Source organism: Motacilla alba, chromosome 3 (genome assembly GCF_015832195.1).
Source record: "Motacilla alba alba isolate MOTALB_02 chromosome 3, Motacilla_alba_V1.0_pri, whole genome shotgun sequence".
NCBI lineage: Eukaryota > Metazoa > Chordata > Aves > Passeriformes > Motacillidae > Motacilla > Motacilla alba.
Genome location: NC_052018.1, coordinates 45,598,007 through 45,615,725, shown reverse-complemented (window position 1 = coordinate 45,615,725; position 17,719 = coordinate 45,598,007). Strand labels below are relative to the sequence as shown.

The window sequence follows — 17,719 nt, the reverse complement described above, 5'->3', positions numbered from 1 at the left end:
CACACGTGTAACTACTGTACTTTACAATAAATTCTTTTTTTCCTTCTAGCCTTAGAAAACACATGGCTTCACTAGAGGAAAAACAAGCTCAGCACTTTACAGACATCTTTGATGAAGATGAAGCTGAAAGATCTTTTCTGTTGTCCAAGCCCACGTGCTTAATTGTCTTTGGAAAGCCAGTAAGATGTCTGATAGATGTGTTTTTGTCAGATATTCTGCTAACAATTTTACTTTTCCTTTCAAAACATTAGTTTACCAGTGCTATCAAAAGGGTCAAATACCTGCTTTTTGGATTTTGCCACCCTTCAAATCCTGCAGAGGATGGTAAAAATTTGGGTCTTATTTAATGAGACCAGTTTTTTCCTTCAGTCAGTTGTGATTAAAAATGGTATTACTGTACTTAAAAGTTACACGTTGCTCAAAACGTTTCTTCTCTTTTGACATTGGCAAAATGGATTGGTTTTATTTTTGTGGTGGTTTAACCCCAGCCAGCAAGCAAACCCCACACAGCCTTTTGCACACTCACTCACCCTGGTGGGGTGGGACAGAGAATCGGAAAGGTAAAAGGGATAAAATACATGGGTTGACAAAAGCCATGCACATGAGATCAAAACAAGGAATTAATTCACCACTTCCTAGGGGCAGGCAGATGTTCAGCCATCCCTAGGAAAGCAGGGCTTCATCATGCTTCATGGTGACTTGGGAAGACAAATGATATCACTCCAGAAGTACTTCCCTTTCCTTCTCTTTCCCAGCTTTATATGCTGAGCATGACACCATGTGCTTTGGAACATGCTTGTGTGTCAGTCAGAGTTATCTTTCTAGCTGTGTTCCCTCCCAGCTTCCATCCACCCTCCTTTTCCTCACCAGTGTGGCAGTATGAAAAGCAGGAAAGGCCTTGGCTCTGTGTAAACCCTGCTCAGCAGTAACAAAAATACCTCTGTATTATCAACACTTTTTTCAGCACAAATCCAAAACACGGCAACACACTAGCTACTGTGAAGAAAGTTAACTCTACCCCAGCCAAAACCAGAACAATGCTATTAAAATACTTTAGTTTTTATAATCTTGACATATTAAAGACATAAATTGGTATAAAAGAACCTTCAGGTTAATGTACTGACTTACAGACATGCAATGAGATATTACACATCTTAATATTAAAACTTTGACAAAATTATATCCTATATATTTGGAAACATTCAAAATCCACCAAGGTGTCCTGATAAAAGGATCTGTACTACCTCTTAACTATAATTCAAGATATGTCTTTTTCTCAACTAATTTGTGGCCTTCTTAACTTAGAAAAATTTGATGTTTTGTAAACCTAAACTTTTCAGATTTCCTTTTTTTTCCCAAATGTGAGTTTGCATTATTGCCTCGGTTTGCTGAAGAGAGTTCTTTTTTTTTGATTCAAGAGTGTCTTATGCACTTTTAAGAGTGCACTCAGCTCAACAGAAAAACTACTAACTCATCAAGTTTTAAATGACCATCAAAATTTTAACCTTGCACGAAAAAGATAACTTTATGTTTCATAGACCAAACCACCATAAAATGCTTTTTGAAAGACAGTAGAAAAAATTCTCATAAATATTCTCAAAAAATTCTCAACCAATGCCTTCAGTAGATGCTTGACATCAATAAAACAAGGTATTGAAATTGTACAGACCTTACCAGGAAAGCAGGGAATGAAATAGTTTATTTTATGGTAATATCTTTTATGTATCTGACTGATGTGCAGAGTGCCTATCCTATCTAAGATATATCTTTTAAATTAAAAACATAATGCCATTAAAACAAAGCCAAGTACATATATTCTCATCACACCTGTAAGATGTAAGGTATGAGTAGGCTGGAGTGTTGATACACTCTTAACTGGGAATGTAATTTATTTGTTTGGTTTCGCTATTTTTTATCACAAAATTTATCAAGGACAAGAAACTGTCAAAATAGGTCTTCTTATGTGCCCTTCTAAAAAATGGGCACAATCCTAAGGGTGGAAGACGGTGAGTTTTGCAAAATCCCATTCAATTAATCACTCTTGGAAGTCTTATAGCTCTCAGTTATACTGGTTTTCCTCTGAATTAATGTAAATAATAAAGATTTTGTCAGTATCTAACCAGATTTGTGGACTAACAAGGGCAGTTTTTAAGCATTTGTTGTTTTAGTGAAAAAATATTATCCTGATGTACCCTACTCAGAAAGGGTTGTGTAGGTTTCCATCATAATTTGCTTTGAGGCTGAAGATAATAAATTTTAGTCCTAAGGAGTTTCTCATAGGAATTTGTGGTCAAATCATAGCTGAGTTTTAAACAGAGTTACTCAGAAACAAACTCAGTATAATGACTTTGGAGATAATTAGCTACAAGTAGCAGCGTATTAGCAATGCTGGGCAATATGAAGTAGAGACTGGTGTTAAAAAGAGTGTTTTGTGTTTGCCCAATGTGTGACTCAGAGGCCCTGATTCCAATGGTAGATTTTCATTGTTTTTATTATGTGAAAGTATATTCTTCATTGTGTTATATGTTTGGTTTTATTCTATCTGTTTTACTTTTTAAAGTGTATTTTTCATTTTAAGGGTTCTGGAAAGAAAACATTAGCTAGCAAACTAGCACAGAGATGGAACTGCATTTTAATAGAAGGTAAACACATGCTATACTTAGAACATTGTATTGGCTCCACAATAGCTTTTGGTTTAGAATACCCTCACTGTTCCCTGTAATTCAAAGGGCATGTTTCTGATTGCAGCAAACACTTCTGATAAGACCAAGTAATCATTTCACCAGAAATAAAATTACTGATCACGGTCTTTCAGTTATTGAAAGGCTTAGAAAAATTGCTGTGGGGTTCTTTTTAATCATAAATTCTATTCCAAATCCTGTAAGGGGGTTCCTGTGACCCTTTTTGTTCACACAGGGGCAACTCATTCAACTCCAAAGAGTACAGACATTTTCCAGTGCAGACCATAGGAGGCTCTTTCCTTTTGGTTTGTGCAGTGTCCAATGCAAGGGGATGTACTCCAGGAAACAGAGTTATTTATCAAATGAAGTAACTTTACTTCTTTTGAAGATGTAGAATTGTAACATGGTAAAAATCACTTTTAATGAAGTGCTTTTTTGACTTAGGTATATGTAGAATTTTTATATCATAGAATTGTATAGCAAGAAAAAAAAAAAAAACCATGGTCCAAAACATAGATCAGGCCAAAATCAGAAGGCACTTCTTCTTAATGAATGTACTTCTTAAGGAATGTACTTAAGCCAGTGCACTCTGTTTGAATGTATTTAAATCAGTACTGACAAATGTTCATCAAATTTGTTTTAAAAGATTTCTAAGCAGTCTATCTCTGTAACACTCTCTTTGCCATTAGAAAGTCTTTCTTAGCAACCAATCTAAATCTCAGTTACTGTGTTTTTAAGCTTCATTTCTAATTCAGGGAATTACTGTTTTCTTATTTGTTCATGATATTTCTTTTAATCTTCTTTTAGCTAGTGAATGCACACGTGTGCACACACTTATCGTTACTTACACTAGTATTTTTTTTTTTCATTTTCTACATCAAAAAAGGAAGAAGCAAAGAAATTCAGCATATGTAAACATGAATAATTTTGTTCAGAAAGGACCTCCAGAGGTGACTGAGTCAAACATTCCTCTCAAAGCAGGGTCAACTAGAATGGCAGCTCAGTTCAATCTGGAATATGTCCAAGGATGGAGACTCCACCTCCTCCTAGAGAAACACTTTGCAATGTTTGACTGCCTTCTTGATGAAAAATTGCTTCCTAATTACCCTATTTGAATTTCTTGTATTCCTGCTCGCGTCTGTTGCCTCCTATCCTAACTGTGCTCTGTGGTGACTGTGGGTGTGTCTGTATGACCTCCCAATAAGTAGTTTTAGATAGCAGTAAGAGCTGTCTGGTTTCCTCCAGGCTGGACAAGTTCTTTTGGCCTTTCCTAGGCTGTTCATTCTTCTGATGGTTTTGGTGTCCTCTGCTGAAGTTGCTCCAGAGTATCAACATGTGTCCTCTGCTGGACTTGCTTCAGAGTATCAACATCTGTCCTGTGCTGGGTTAAAAATAAACCCAAGACAGAAAATTATTGAATAGGAAAGGTGTTTGCAATCTTTTTAATGACACAATACTTTCTATTCATTTATCCAGTTAATTGATCAATACTCATAAGTAAAACAGGGCCAGGGTGCACACAGTTTGCTGATTTTCAGTTGTCTGTATTGTTAATTAGTACACTCCCTGTCTCAGTTTTGGTCCATGGCAAATATTGTTCTCCCAAACACCTATCCATAGTGTGAGAGGTAGGATGTGCAACAGTCATCATTTCTGGTAGGAGCAGTTGGAAAACAGCCCCACTGTGTTTTGAGAAGAAAGATTAGGGCTGAATAGGCATGGGTCACCTGGCTTCAGCACCTTTCCCTGGCCTGGTTTATTAGTAATATAAATATAGCTGTAAGAGTCATTATTGAAAACTTTTATAAAGTGTCTGATTATTTAATTCATACAGAAGTGTGAAGACTTCCATGATCATTCTAGTATGATGTCACTATCCACAGAGACATAGGGCAGTCTTTGAATTTGATGGATGTCACTTTTCCTAAAGTAGATGATTTTGTGTGTCTAAAGATTTCTTCTAAATCTTGGTTTTTAAATTTTAAAAATGATTGAGCTCAAATTCTCATCTCTGTATTACAAGATAGTAGTGCTGATTGAATTCAAATAAGTGGTTCAGATAATCCTGCAAAACTGCTGTTGTGCATTTTTGTGTGGTATACACAGGGTTAAATTGTAGGAATCAGCACCTACCCAGTCCTTGCCATAAGGCACCAGGTTCTGGATGGGCAAAGTATAATAAATATAATGGCCCTAAATGTAACAGCTTTTCATTCAAAATAGTCTGGTTGCTTGGAGCACACATACATCCTCCTGTATGTGTATGTGTATGTACACATGTATCTGCAGGTACAAGTCTATTTAGAAAATATTTTTGTATTAATTATTTTTCTTATGTTTGATATGCTTCCTTAGCCTCAGAAGTAATTCAAATGAATATTCAACAAAGATCAGAATATGGACTTCAGGTAAAGGTCTAATCTTCTAGTAAGTTATGTCACATTTTTAACAAACACTTGCTATAAAAGGCAATGTTTTGCATTTTACCCTAGTGTCAAAAATTGCTTTGTCAAGGTCAAAGTATTCCTGAGGAACTGGTGACAAAAATGATTCTGCAAATGATTGAGTCACCAGGAGTTGCTCATTATGGTAAGTATATTTGTAGCCTAAACTTCTTAGAATGTGCTACCTATAATTTTACATCCATTTGACATCTATTGGTGCTCAAATATAATTCTAGCTTTTTTTCATGCTCTTCAGGTTGTGGAATATCAATAAACTGAAAGTGTGTTTAGAGATTAGTTTACCAGTATGGGAGATCAGAAAATGTCATACTGGTCCTGTGTTGTGTTGATTTTGAGAAAATAATTTTCCCAAAATTTTAAGTGTAGATATGACTCTTATTTGACAATATTACCTGTTCAGGATAGGATTTAAAATACAGATATTTTATTCTTCAATACTTCTGTAACAACATAACAAAAATCCATCAGCAAAAACATTTAAAGCATTTAAACAATGTAAAAAAAGGAAAACAGATTACTGAAAATGCAAAGTATTATGGCCTTTCTTTTCCTCTTACAAAATTGTTTATTCCCTTTGCATTTTGTCACACAGAGTAGGATGGATGAGAATAGTAATGGTAGTGGCTATAATTCTTCTATTTGAGGAAAGATTTTGTTAATTGAGGCTGTCAGGACAAGTGCTGCAGATCTTGCTAGTGTCTGAATCTGCTTCCCTGATGAGGAAACAGATGTACTGCCAAGAGGAAGGGAGGTGAAAAAGGAAATGTAGTTTCTTTTTCTTGTTTTGACTTTTATTTGAAATTTTCATTATAGGAGAGAGAGGGGTGTAGTGCCAGTGTTAGTTTTTACTGCTCTAAAAATTAGCCTGCTTTTTAAGCTTTCAGTTGCAATGGGTTTTATTCCTTTTCTAGTACATGACTCAACAGTTTTGCAAAATATACAGCCTTACCTGGTGAAACCAGGCTTTTAAAACAATATAAAAAAGAGAAATAGGGAAGAAATTTTTTTAAAAGGACACAAAAAACTGCTGGAAGAGGTAGCGGCAGAAATGCCAGTCTCTTAATATGTATGTGAGGACTTTGGTAAAGGCATGAAGAGGCTTCTGTGTTATTGGAGTTCCCCTCCTCGAGGCAGTCTGAAGATATTTGTATCCCAGAGGAGCACAGAGGTCCTGGAGGCTGTAAACATGACTGTAAAGTTGAATAAACTTTGGTTCTTGTAGCCAAGACACTTTCTGCATTACACATGCCCCAAAGTAGCAAGGAATAGAATAACCAACATCCTCACTGGTTTTCCTACCAACTAGAACTGACCTCCAAAACTAGTTTTTGTTTTAGTATTTCTAGTAACTTTTTGTTTATCAGCTACTATCTTAACGAATTCTTGGGAAGCTTAAGTAGGTTTTCAGCAGGAGCTAATCAGTCAATTCACTTTAAATTATTCATTCAAGATTTTAGAAACTGTTGTATGAAAGGTTGGTTTTTTTTACCTTTGGTGTTTTTAAAATGCAAGTTTTTAAACAGTATACGCAATAATTGTGTCTCAAAAGCTTCTTGGTAATCCCCTGGTTACTTTTTGATCTAGTTGATAGTTGCCTTAGGTATACTTAACGATTTTTTGCCTCCTCACATTATTGATTTGGGGGCAAACACTCTGTCCAAGAATGGTTTTCCATTTTACACTTCCATTGCTGTCACATTGGTTGTTGTTATCTGGAATGTGTTTATAAGCAGAAGCTGTGCACATTCTTCACACCTCACTACCAGTTAGAATTCTTTAAAGGTATCAACAGTTTAGAATCCAGGATTTTAATTTCCCAGAGGAATGACTATATATTTTGCCATCCATTGCTTATCTTCTTCTTCTTCTCTTGCATCTACGGATAGTAGCTTCCATAGAAGTACGAGTCTTCACTTCTAACACCTCTTGCAAAGACTGCTGCCATATTTTTGTGCTGCCCAGACTTGCATTTAAATGTTATCACATAAAATTCTAAGCATGCACCGTTTCTCTAAGGGAATATTCTCATTATTTGGCTAAAAACATCCACCTGATTTTTGTTTAGTCTCTCATCCTGGCCTCTTGAATATTGATTTTGTTGCTATCCAGTAGTTCTTACTGCACACATACAGCCATCAGCAGTTATAGTACTTTCCTAGGAACTTGAAGCCACAAGTTGATCTGTGGGGCTGAGCACTGTAATACTAGGAAAACATATTATTACCACTCTGCTTGTCATATCAAGCCAACGCCTGCTTGCCAAACAGGACTCAGCATCAGGAGTCCAGAGTGAACAGGTCCTTACCAAATGATCCATGTGCATACCGCGTGCATAGGGCCTCTGCTTAAGAGGCAGGAGAGTGGTTCAGACTCCCTTCATTAGAAGCCAAGCCATTTAAAGGTTGTGTAAAAAGCTTGGACTCCTAGTTTAATTGCTTTAAATGATAGAGTGGCTACTCTTTTCAGTGCCTTTTATTTATAAAGTCTTCTAGTGGCAAAACTGGTCACTGAAAGTTTGTTACTTTTTAGGCACTAAAATGTCTGAGCTAGGTGCATAAAGCAGGTGGTCTGAGTATAGTCTTTAATGTCTACATGTTTTTAATTGAGTTAACATATGTTGAGAGTACTCCAAAAAGCTGAAAACAACACACTTTTTTTGTCTGTATTTCATCTGAAGCAGACAAGTGTGCACAGTTTTTTTAGCAGTGTTGTGTCATGTATGTGGTTTAAAATTGTACCACTACATACATAAAGGAGATGAGTATAAATAGCTCTATAATTGACAAACCCTCTTAAAATATGTTCCATTAAATGTATTTGGCAGGTTATGTTCTTACTGGATTTCCTTCTCTCTCGGAGGAATACATGACTGTTCCACAACAAATGGAGAAAATAAGGAATCTAAAATTAAAACCGGATTTCCTGATTAACATTAAGGTAATGTCATCTTCAGTAACTTCCTAGTATTATTCCTAATTATTAGTAGACTCATATGCTATGCATGCCAAATAAAATATTTTCTTCTGTGTACTTGAGTACAGAATTTATGGAGGAATGATAAATTCTTCCCTTTTTATTGGAATAGAGTTTCACTGGTTTGTTCCACTATAAGCATTGATGAGGTAAAATAATGAACATGTCCTAGAACTTCAGCAGCAGTTACAGTTTTTGCACCTCCACCAATTAGAAGATAGAGGTTTTCAAGAAAGGGAAGCTTTGAATTACATGATTATGATGGGATTTTGGACACATGTACATCTGCCACTTGTGTAATGCAGGAAGAAACTTCTCACATATGGAAGTTAGAAAGTAGTTAGGACTTAGTTTTATTTTCAGTCACTAATTGTGAAACTGCTTAATTATTAATTCATCTTGTTTACAAATGTCAATTTCTTCATGAGCAGTGATGTGACATACCAGATATTTTACAAAAGTGACTCTGATATAACCAGAGAAACATAAACCATTGTAATGTGAGATTTAGAGGACTTTCTCAATGTAAATTAAAAGAATGGATTTGCTTGCTATGCCCACATTAGTAAGCAAAACAAGGCAAGAGGGTCTCTTCAGACATCGAGCCAACTGCTGTGGCCAAACACTGCTAAGCTGTCTTGTTAGTCAGAATGGGGTGACAGTGCCCCAGCTGTCCACAGGGAAAGGCCCAAGGCCTGTGCCATTCTCCAGATTGTGCCCAGCTGTTCACTGGGGAGGGTTCTACCTGGCCCACAGTGAACTGTGCCAGACTCCATCTAAATAAATATGTATAAAAAAGTATGTATAGTCATGAACACACTTTCAGGCCCTTCCTCTAGCAATGTTTTATTTATGATAACTAGATTAGTTTTGTCTTCTATTTTGAATGTGCAGAATGGGTTCTGAATAGTCAGCTTCCGGTGGTGTGTTCCATTCTTACTGGGATTTTGATTCTAGTTGGTACATCTATTTGTTTTTTTCAGATGCTAAGCCTCTGGGTATGGACCTACTCTATCACTTTGCAGATTTAATGTTTGTTTTAATCCCATACTCTTCAGATTTAATTTGCTTGAACATGCCTAAAGAAAGTTAGTGAATGCCTACTTCAAACCTTTTTTTCTGTGGTCTCAGAAAGATCCTAAAACATCAACAAAACATATTTTTGTCCTGTTTTTTGGACAGATTTGATTTTTTCAGAAAGCCAGTCTTTGTCTTAATGCTATGTAGTGAGAAATCCCCGTCGTTGAGAATATGTGTTGTATAGATTCACATGCAACAATACAAATAGAAGAATGATACTAACTAAACCAGAAAGAGATAGTGTTACTACATGAAGTCAAGAATTTACTATCTCCTCTGGGAAAAGGACTGAAACTAAATACACATTAAAAATCCTTGCCCCAAAGTCAAAGAATTAACTTTGCTTTTGATTTCGGGGGATTGAAGCTGTTTTCACAGATATGTCAGAATTGTAACTATTTTCATTAGATCAAGAACAAAGGAAGAAAGGAGATTCTAGATAACTGTGGCAAGAATGAAATACTGTTATTAATAGACCAATTTAGAGAAATGTTGTCTCTCCAAGAAAAGGATGTTATAGCAGTACAATAAACACAATTTCCTTTTAATTTTTCCTTGCTAGTGTCCAGATCATGAGTTATGCCAAAGAATATCAGGACTAAGACAAAACCCTGATTCAGGGGAGATATATCAGAGGAGCCAGTGGGATCCTAAAGTTACTGACAAGCGTAAGAAAGAGAAAGATGAGGATGAAGAAGAGGATGAAGAAGAAGAGGAAGAGCAGGATGAAGAAGAAGAAGAAGAAGAAGGAGAAGAAGATGAGGTAAATATTGCTAATTTCTAAACAGTGCAAAATATTACAATGTACTTTAAACAAAGCAAAAAAAATCTGATCTTCTAAAATATCACTGTACTATGTTATGAATTTATTTTGCTCAAAATTAATCTTAATTCCATTTCTGTCCTGATTCAAGAGATGTGGGGAAACATTTAAATAGTAGGTTTAAGTGACAGCAAGTATTGATCATTGTATAGCTTAACCTGGGCTCAGTCTTTGACTCAAAATTCACTGATCTGTTTTTTGCCATAAGTTAAAAGTGTATCAGGAGGAGAAGGGTGGCTCTACACTGCCTTTTTCTTGATCTACACAAATAAAAGAATTCTTAATTTTTGTTTATTGTAGCAACTTTTTACTAATATTTGCAGGACACTAACTTGTTTTCTGGTTTTGGTGTTACACTACTACAAATGGATTTTCTTTTTTTTCAGAAAGGTATTAGATTTGAATTCCAGTTAAAATTTTATAATAGGGACCAGAGACTTACCAACGCAAGTTCTAGGCACACTGCTCTCCATTCATAGAAATAACACTTCATCAGAATAGGGTCGTGGTCAGCAGTCACTGACTAATATTCATTGCAATACTCTCCAAAGCTACTTTTTTAAAATTTGAGTGAAGACAAAAATTATTTTAATACATTATTTCTGTGTCTTGAAATTTTGTTTTACAGACTGGAGAAGGTCCACGTAAGAAATTAAAATCTTCTCATCAATTAGTGCAGAGGCCTGAAGATTTTCTTGAAAATGCAGAGAAAAGACTTGGAATATACAAGGATATAATACTTCCTCATTTAGAAGTAAGAAAAAGCAAAGTAATATGAGTATGCATAACAAAAGATTTTTAAAATATCTTGCACTGTTTTCATTGTTTTTTTTAGTTTGAGATTTGTTGTATTGAGATGGTCATGCTACAGCATATCCCCACATTCTGAAATTTATTCTGAAATCAGTGATACAAAGTTATTATCTGTAGATGTTGTTTCTACTCTGCAGTCAAGATAAAGTAATCAACTTCGACTTCTAAAAGTGAAACCATACCTGCCACCACAAATCCATTCTAAATCTAGTAAGTGAAATATTTGAAGACTCTATTGTTTCATCGCCATTACCAGAGTCCATTCCAGAATGCAATCCCATAAGTAATCTGCATCCATTGTCTTCCACTCCAGTAGATTCCCTTTCTCACCTGCTTCATTGCTTGCAGAGTTATATATGCAGTAATTAGCCCATTAGTTTGTTTTACCACATCTTTTATTTCTGAAGCTATGACATTTTCTTTCCCTGTTGTGTTCAGGAAAGTGGAATTACTGTATGGTTTTTATTTTGTTTTATTGGGGATTTTGTTTTGGTTTTTTCCTTTTTTTTTTTTTTTTGTTTTGTTTTTAATCTCTTAGTTCAAGCAACTGCAAAATCTTCATGTTTGATTCCCACTTGACAATTACTGTTTATGCCTTTCAATTTCCCTATGGATTAGTTAAACCTATAGATAAAATTGTGTAAAAGTGGTGTAATGGTCTTTGCTAGAGTAACAAACCTGTTACTACTGTGAAGGGGAAAACAAAAAAATGTATCTTTAATCATTACACAATCTCATGTGGATTTCTTGTAAGTGAGCTAATGGAAAGTTGTTTAGATTAAATTACTTTAGTATGTATACCACACTTCAACAGTTTCAACACATTCCACTAGTTGGTAGAGTTCACTTAGGGTTCACTAGCGATGAATATGTTGTTGGAGATGCTTAGTGGTCCACTAATAAATTAAAAGAACACAGGGTTTTATCTCTTGGCCCAGGCAGAGTTTGAGATGATGAAATTGAAATTGAAACAAAAAGCTTACAAGGTGTGCAGTTTGCACTGATATTAAGATAGGTAGAACAAACTTTGGAAAGCACACTTTGATGTCTTGATAAATTGTTGGGATTAAATAAATGCTGCAGTGAGGAAGGAAACCTAATGAACGACTGCAACATGTGAAATAATTGGCTAGACCTCAGTACTTCAGACAATCTGCCATCTGTGGGGATTTAGTCAAAACTAAGTCAATAAATGAGATGCTATTGCTTAAACTGAAATACTATGAATGTACTAGCAAGATTGTAAGGCCATTGTATATAAGAGAAATACAAACTATTATCTTCTCTTTAGAGCAATATTAGAAAGACTTAATTAGATAGAGCAGATGATTTAATTTACAGTATAGAAGACAGACTATATGAAACGAGCCAGGAAATGAGCTATGACCATAAATGTAGTAAAGAACTGGAACAGATTACCTGCAAAAGTGTAAAGTCACCTTCAATAGACCATTTTAGGCTTGAGGTTAGGCCATCATTTGTCAGGAATGGAGTGAGCGTTCTCAGTCCTCATAGAGAGGCATTAACAACTGACATGGGCTAGTTTTTTTAGTCTAGGACATTATTTGTAGTGTGAAAATTTAAAACAAGAAAAGTAAAATATACGGTCCACATTTTAAAGGAATTGGGAGTCAGGACCAAAATTAAAACATTGGACTCATGACTGGCATTTCTGAGAAATATATTAATTGAGATTGTCTTCATTTTCCAGCAAAGAATTAAGGTAGTTAGACAATTAAAAGTTGAATTCATACACAAAATGTTACTGTATCTTGATATTTTTTAGCTCTATTGCATTTGAGCTAAGACATCTAAGCTATCCTCTGAAGCCATTGTAACTCCAGTTTTGGAATTGTCTCTGTATTTATCTGTCATCAAATAAAAGGTAATCTTTGGAAGATTTTATAAACCAATGAATCTTGATTTTGCTGAAGTTCCCAGGAGTCCAACCTTTGATAGGTATAGGAAGAGATAGCGCCTCAGTGTCATTATCTGGTTAACAATACTCAATTGACCGGCATGTTCTTTAACAGGGATTGTTGGCTTACCAGGATTGTCGCTATCTTATTGAAGTGGATGGAAGTCAGGAAGCAGATTATGTCTTGGAGGTAAGTAAACTATGCACCAGCTAAGTTAACCTCCACTAGAAAACAATTTCTCAATTATGTGGATTGTTTTCCTGATAGCAAAATTTAAGTTGTGTTTAAAATGCACTCATTTACTATTAGAAAACATGACTTTTGAAATACTTGCTTTCCTTCCTCTATTAGTTGTAAGATTCACTGCACTGCTCCCAGACTTACATATATGTTGCATGAGAATATTTTCAGGCAGGCTACAAACTTTAGTATTATGTCCATCTGATTTCAGTGCTTTTTCTGATTTGTATTAATATAAAATATAATAAGACATTAAAACATTTTTGGTATGATATATTAACAAAACTGGTTTATTTGATACTTGTGTCTAAAATATATTTTTCATAATGAAATATAATTTTTCTAATTTTGATATTGTTTTGCAATGTAATAGAAGACCCTTGATTCTTGCAAGAATTCTGCTGAGTGCTTGTGTCTAGATTTTTAACTTGTAACCAAGCAACTTGTTCTCCCTGTTAAAAAACCTACAATGATAAATTTTGAAGATAAATAATCTTATCCTCTGCCTCACAACTGAAAGTTGCTTCAAATCAGAACCTAGACTATGGGGTTGAAAATTAAGTTGGAGATTGTTTTTGACAAGGTAGGAAGTTTCTTCTCTCTTTCTTCTAGGCATTTTCTTCTCTGTTTGAAATAAATTGTATTATTAGAATTCTCTAAGTTAATTATTTCAGTGTATGCTTAACTCTACCAAGAATGGCCCTGTGGGGAAAAAAAACCCAGTCATTTTGTAACATTAGAACATACAATTTGCAACACAACATTCAAAACAACAAAATTTGTAGTAAATGCAATCAAGTTATGTTATGATTCCAACCATTTTACCTACAAACAAGGCAAAGGCTTATAATGAAACTAGCCCAAACGTGACAGAGTTTGCTTTTTCATTTCAGGAATATTTGCATTCAATCAATATTACATTCAGGAAACTATTCAAATAAACTTAAATATCTGATTCTCATTGGTAGACATTTGGTTTAAATACCTTTCAAAATAAACTACCCAAAGTTGTTTTGCTTCTGAATGTGCCTAATCTGATTTCCCAAAGAGATTTGCCTCTTTTTCCAATTGGAGCTCCTCTGAGTACTTGCCCTGCCTTGGGGGAACCTTCACAGTCTTGTCCTTTAGTAGGCTTGGGATTCACAACATAATGAGGAGACAGAAGGGCTGTGATTTGGCCTTTTGCACTGCCTGTATCTACCAAATCGCTTCTTAAAACTCAGCTCAATAACTAGCATGAATCTGAGTTAAAGACTGGGCCTTGGTGTTTATGTAGCCATTATATAAATAATAAGTTACAATTTTAAATAGATTTTAGGGGCCCTTCTGAAGACAAAAGCAGTTCTGATTTATCATTTTTTGCTGCTAGAAGTAAAGGGATGGGACTGTTTTCAAGCTAAGAACAATTTATTGCTCAGATAAACATCAATCTCAGAGACCATGAGATTTTAGAGGAGCAAGCATTCGGCCATAACTCAAGAGCAGTCACAAGTTTCTCCATTATAAGGCAATATATAACTTTTTAAACAAATAGACAGTTGCCACAGGATTTATTTTGCTTTTCTAACTATCACTTTTACTTTCTTCCACTGCACTGTGGATATTTTTATCTGATGGACTTCTAACTCATAGGCATGCATATGCTTCTATTATAACTTCTAAACTCTTAGCTTACTTTGTACATTATAAACCCTTCACCATCTTTTCTGTACAGTTTCTCACTTACTTAAGGCATATTCTCGCCTACAACTATAGAAATATAAGTTTATAATTTTTCTGCTTAATATCTATCTATGTGTTGTATTTTTACCTCGATCTTAGTTTCTTGTAAGGCTGCAGATCAAATCCTTCAGTGTCTCTGGAAGTTTCTGTTTTTCCGATTCCCATACTGATTGCTACTAAATCAAGACTTATTTTATTTCCAGACAGTGGTAGGCCGACTTGAGTCTATGGAAGTTCAAAATGCAGCTCCTGTAATCAGACTCCAAAGTGAACAAGAAGAAGAAACGCTGGAGGGAAAGCAAAATGTAAGTGTGCTTTTCTAAAGTGTGACTGACTGTGATAACTAGAATTACTTTTCTGGGGTAAGCTTATATTACAGCATCTTTGTTTCACAACAGCGAAACAGTTTTTTTTACCATACAGTAGGAGCATTTTGTAAGCACTGACCTTTCAGAAGTGAGAATTTAAGGTCATTCTAGGGCTGAAATCCACTTTAAAAATATGAAAATAAAAAAAATAATCTGTCATTTCCAAAAAAAACATGTAATGATTATAATAAAACTTTGAACAAAATGTTTGTTTTAGCAATAGAGGAAAAATTAGTTCCTTCCAAGGAAATAAAGAAACTTTAGCCAAAGGATAACAATCTCAACAACTGACTCTTAGCTCAGTCTACTCTTTTTCTGAATAAGAATCAACATGCTAATCCAAATATAGCCATGTTCTGCCTGAGATTACATTTGTTGTATTTTCCTGCAATTAATTAGAAACATGACAAGTTACTGCTGAAATTTGCTGAATCATGGCAATTATAATTTGTGTCCCTTCCAAATAAACCTGAAAATCAGAAGTTTCGCATGAATGTCATCACCTATATTTAGTTCCTATAATCTTTCCTATTTATGAAACAAAACTTTGAATATATGAATGGAATTGTAATGGGGAGACCCCACATTTTCAGAGAAGTACCCGTCCCTTCACTTTTCTGTTTTCTCAGTTCTTAACAAATTCACAACTGAAAGACTTTCTGTGTCAGAGGTCATCTCTATTTATTATTTAGTTAGCTTGTTTGTTTTAGTGTGTAACCTTGGAGTAACCACAGTATTCAGGGCAAAGAGTTCTGCATCGTAACTGAACATAATGCACAGAATTGCTTCCCTTTGTATTGAACCTGCACCTTTTAGCTCAGTATCCTCCAGTATGCAGAACTCAGTGAATAGTTTGGTTTTCTACATCTGCCCTCTAATAACTCATGATTTCAGATTTCTGTCCTGCTCTTACATTGCTATACTGAAGAATTCCAGTCTGTATAGTTTTATTTCTTCTTACACAACAAGCTTGATGTGGGATTAATCAATTATATTACCTTTTCCTGAAACAATTTTGCTGTGTCCTTTCTGAGATTGGGGCAGCGGGAGGCACATTGCAGTAAAGACAAGGGCAATATCTAAACAATTAAAGCATAAACCTTTATCATCTGTTCTCTCTGTCCTCAACATTCCTAACATTCAAGTTGGTTCTGACTGCTCTTGGGCATTGAAAAAATGCTTTCACAGAGGGATCTATTTCTGAGTAGTGACAGTCAGTGAAAATTCATAGCTTTCTGTGTAAAACTGCTATTTTAATGCCCGCCTTTGTTGGTTCTTAAAGTTCTTCTGTGTTGCTATAGAGTGCGACACAGCACAAGCACCAAGATTCCATCAGAAGGCCGTATAAAGCTATTTATTAAAGCAACATGTTGCCTTTATAGTTTTACAAGATATTTACATTTACTTAACAAACACATACACTGCCCATTGGTCATGAAAGAGAAACAAAGTTCTCAATAGGTGAACAAGGAGTCACGTCAGTATGTGAGCCAACTAAAGTCCATATATTTTAACTTTCTTCATGTTGTCGTGGTGATAGCCTTGGTACCTACCTTGAGAGAGATACAGGGCTTTCCTTATCTTCAGGAAGCCTTTGCTGGCTCACAAGAACAGCACAAAAATGTCTTTCCTACACTTCTGCAGCTCCTCACAGCCAGCCCTTGTCTGTTCTATTCTAAATTCAGAGTCATCATGACTTTAGGATTCACTCACTATTCACATTCTGTAAAAAGGCTATTAAACTTATTCCTATCATATTATATTTCTGCATGGCTAAAATAGATATTTTAATATTGCTCTTCCCTGACACAGATAATGGTCCTTTTTTTCAAGCCCTTTAGAAGAAATCTTAGCCATTTTCTTTTGTCTTCAATAAGTGGCTCTTTATCATTTTAAGCTTCTAAAAATAATAGATAAAGCCTACAGGAACTATTTTAAGTACTATTTGTTTTAAACAGACCTGAAAAATGAAGTGATTTCTCTTTAAAACTGTCCTACAATTCTGAAATAAATAATTTTTATTTAAATGTTAAAAAAAACATAATGCGGTTTTCTTTTTAAGTTTGCTTATTTTCCATCAAAAGGTTTCAAAAAAGTCTAATAAAAAGGCATATGTAGCTTCAGACAAAAGTTACACTTGCATTTATTGCTGTTTTAATAAACAGGATGAACTTCTCCGGGCTCTGTCATCTTACAAGCTGATAGCACCCAGATACCGATGGCGTAGGAGCAGGTGGGGACAAGTGTGTCCTGTGGCTCTAAAGGAAGGGGACATTGTAATGGGAAATCCAGAGTTTGCTGTCAGGTTAGTGGAATTTAACACTCTTAATTTTCATGTCTATTTTATGAGATGTCTATATCTGCTAGCTTCTCTTCTGTTTTAAGTTTTCTAGGTAAAATGTACGTACTGTCATGCGAAGAAGCATTGAGAAAATTTGTGTTGAATCCACGGCTTTACCTCTTACCTCCAATGCCAGTTTCTCCTTGTAAAGTATTCGTATTTGGTCCTCCATTCTCTGGAAGAACAACTATTTGTAATGCCATTGCACACAATTATAAAGGAAAGGTAGGTTCATAAATGTCTTAGGTAGCTGAGTATCAGCTGGGGCTTGGCAATCAGTTAAGCACATGCTTG

The 17,719-nt window shown here is 35.2% G+C and overlaps 1 protein-coding gene across 8 annotated transcripts in view; it reads left to right on the top strand.

Annotated features, from left to right (window-relative positions):
• AK9 (adenylate kinase 9) overlaps positions 1-17,719 on the top strand; it is a 72,543-nt gene that overhangs the window by 11,896 nt on the left and 42,928 nt on the right. For 7 of the 8 annotated variants that reach the window (XR_005256191.1, XM_038130764.1, XM_038130763.1 and 4 more), the window contains 11 exons: positions 50-179; positions 2,579-2,642; positions 5,037-5,089; positions 5,174-5,270; positions 7,971-8,083; positions 9,762-9,962; positions 10,651-10,776; positions 12,869-12,943; positions 14,920-15,021; positions 17,250-17,389; positions 17,470-17,650. Coding sequence is in view for 7 of the 8 variants with exons in the window: in XM_038130759.1 (XP_037986687.1) it covers positions 50-179; positions 2,579-2,642; positions 5,037-5,089; positions 5,174-5,270; positions 7,971-8,083; positions 9,762-9,962; positions 10,651-10,776; positions 12,869-12,943; positions 14,920-15,021; positions 17,250-17,389; positions 17,470-17,650 (1,282 nt within the window). In the remaining variant the exon portion in view is untranslated. Of the gene's footprint in view, positions 1-49; positions 2,643-5,036; positions 5,090-5,173; positions 5,271-7,970; positions 8,084-9,761; positions 9,963-10,650; positions 10,777-12,868; positions 12,944-14,919; positions 15,022-17,249; positions 17,390-17,469; positions 17,651-17,719 lie in introns of all 8 variants that reach the window. The other variant, XM_038130766.1, reaches the window with a different exon arrangement.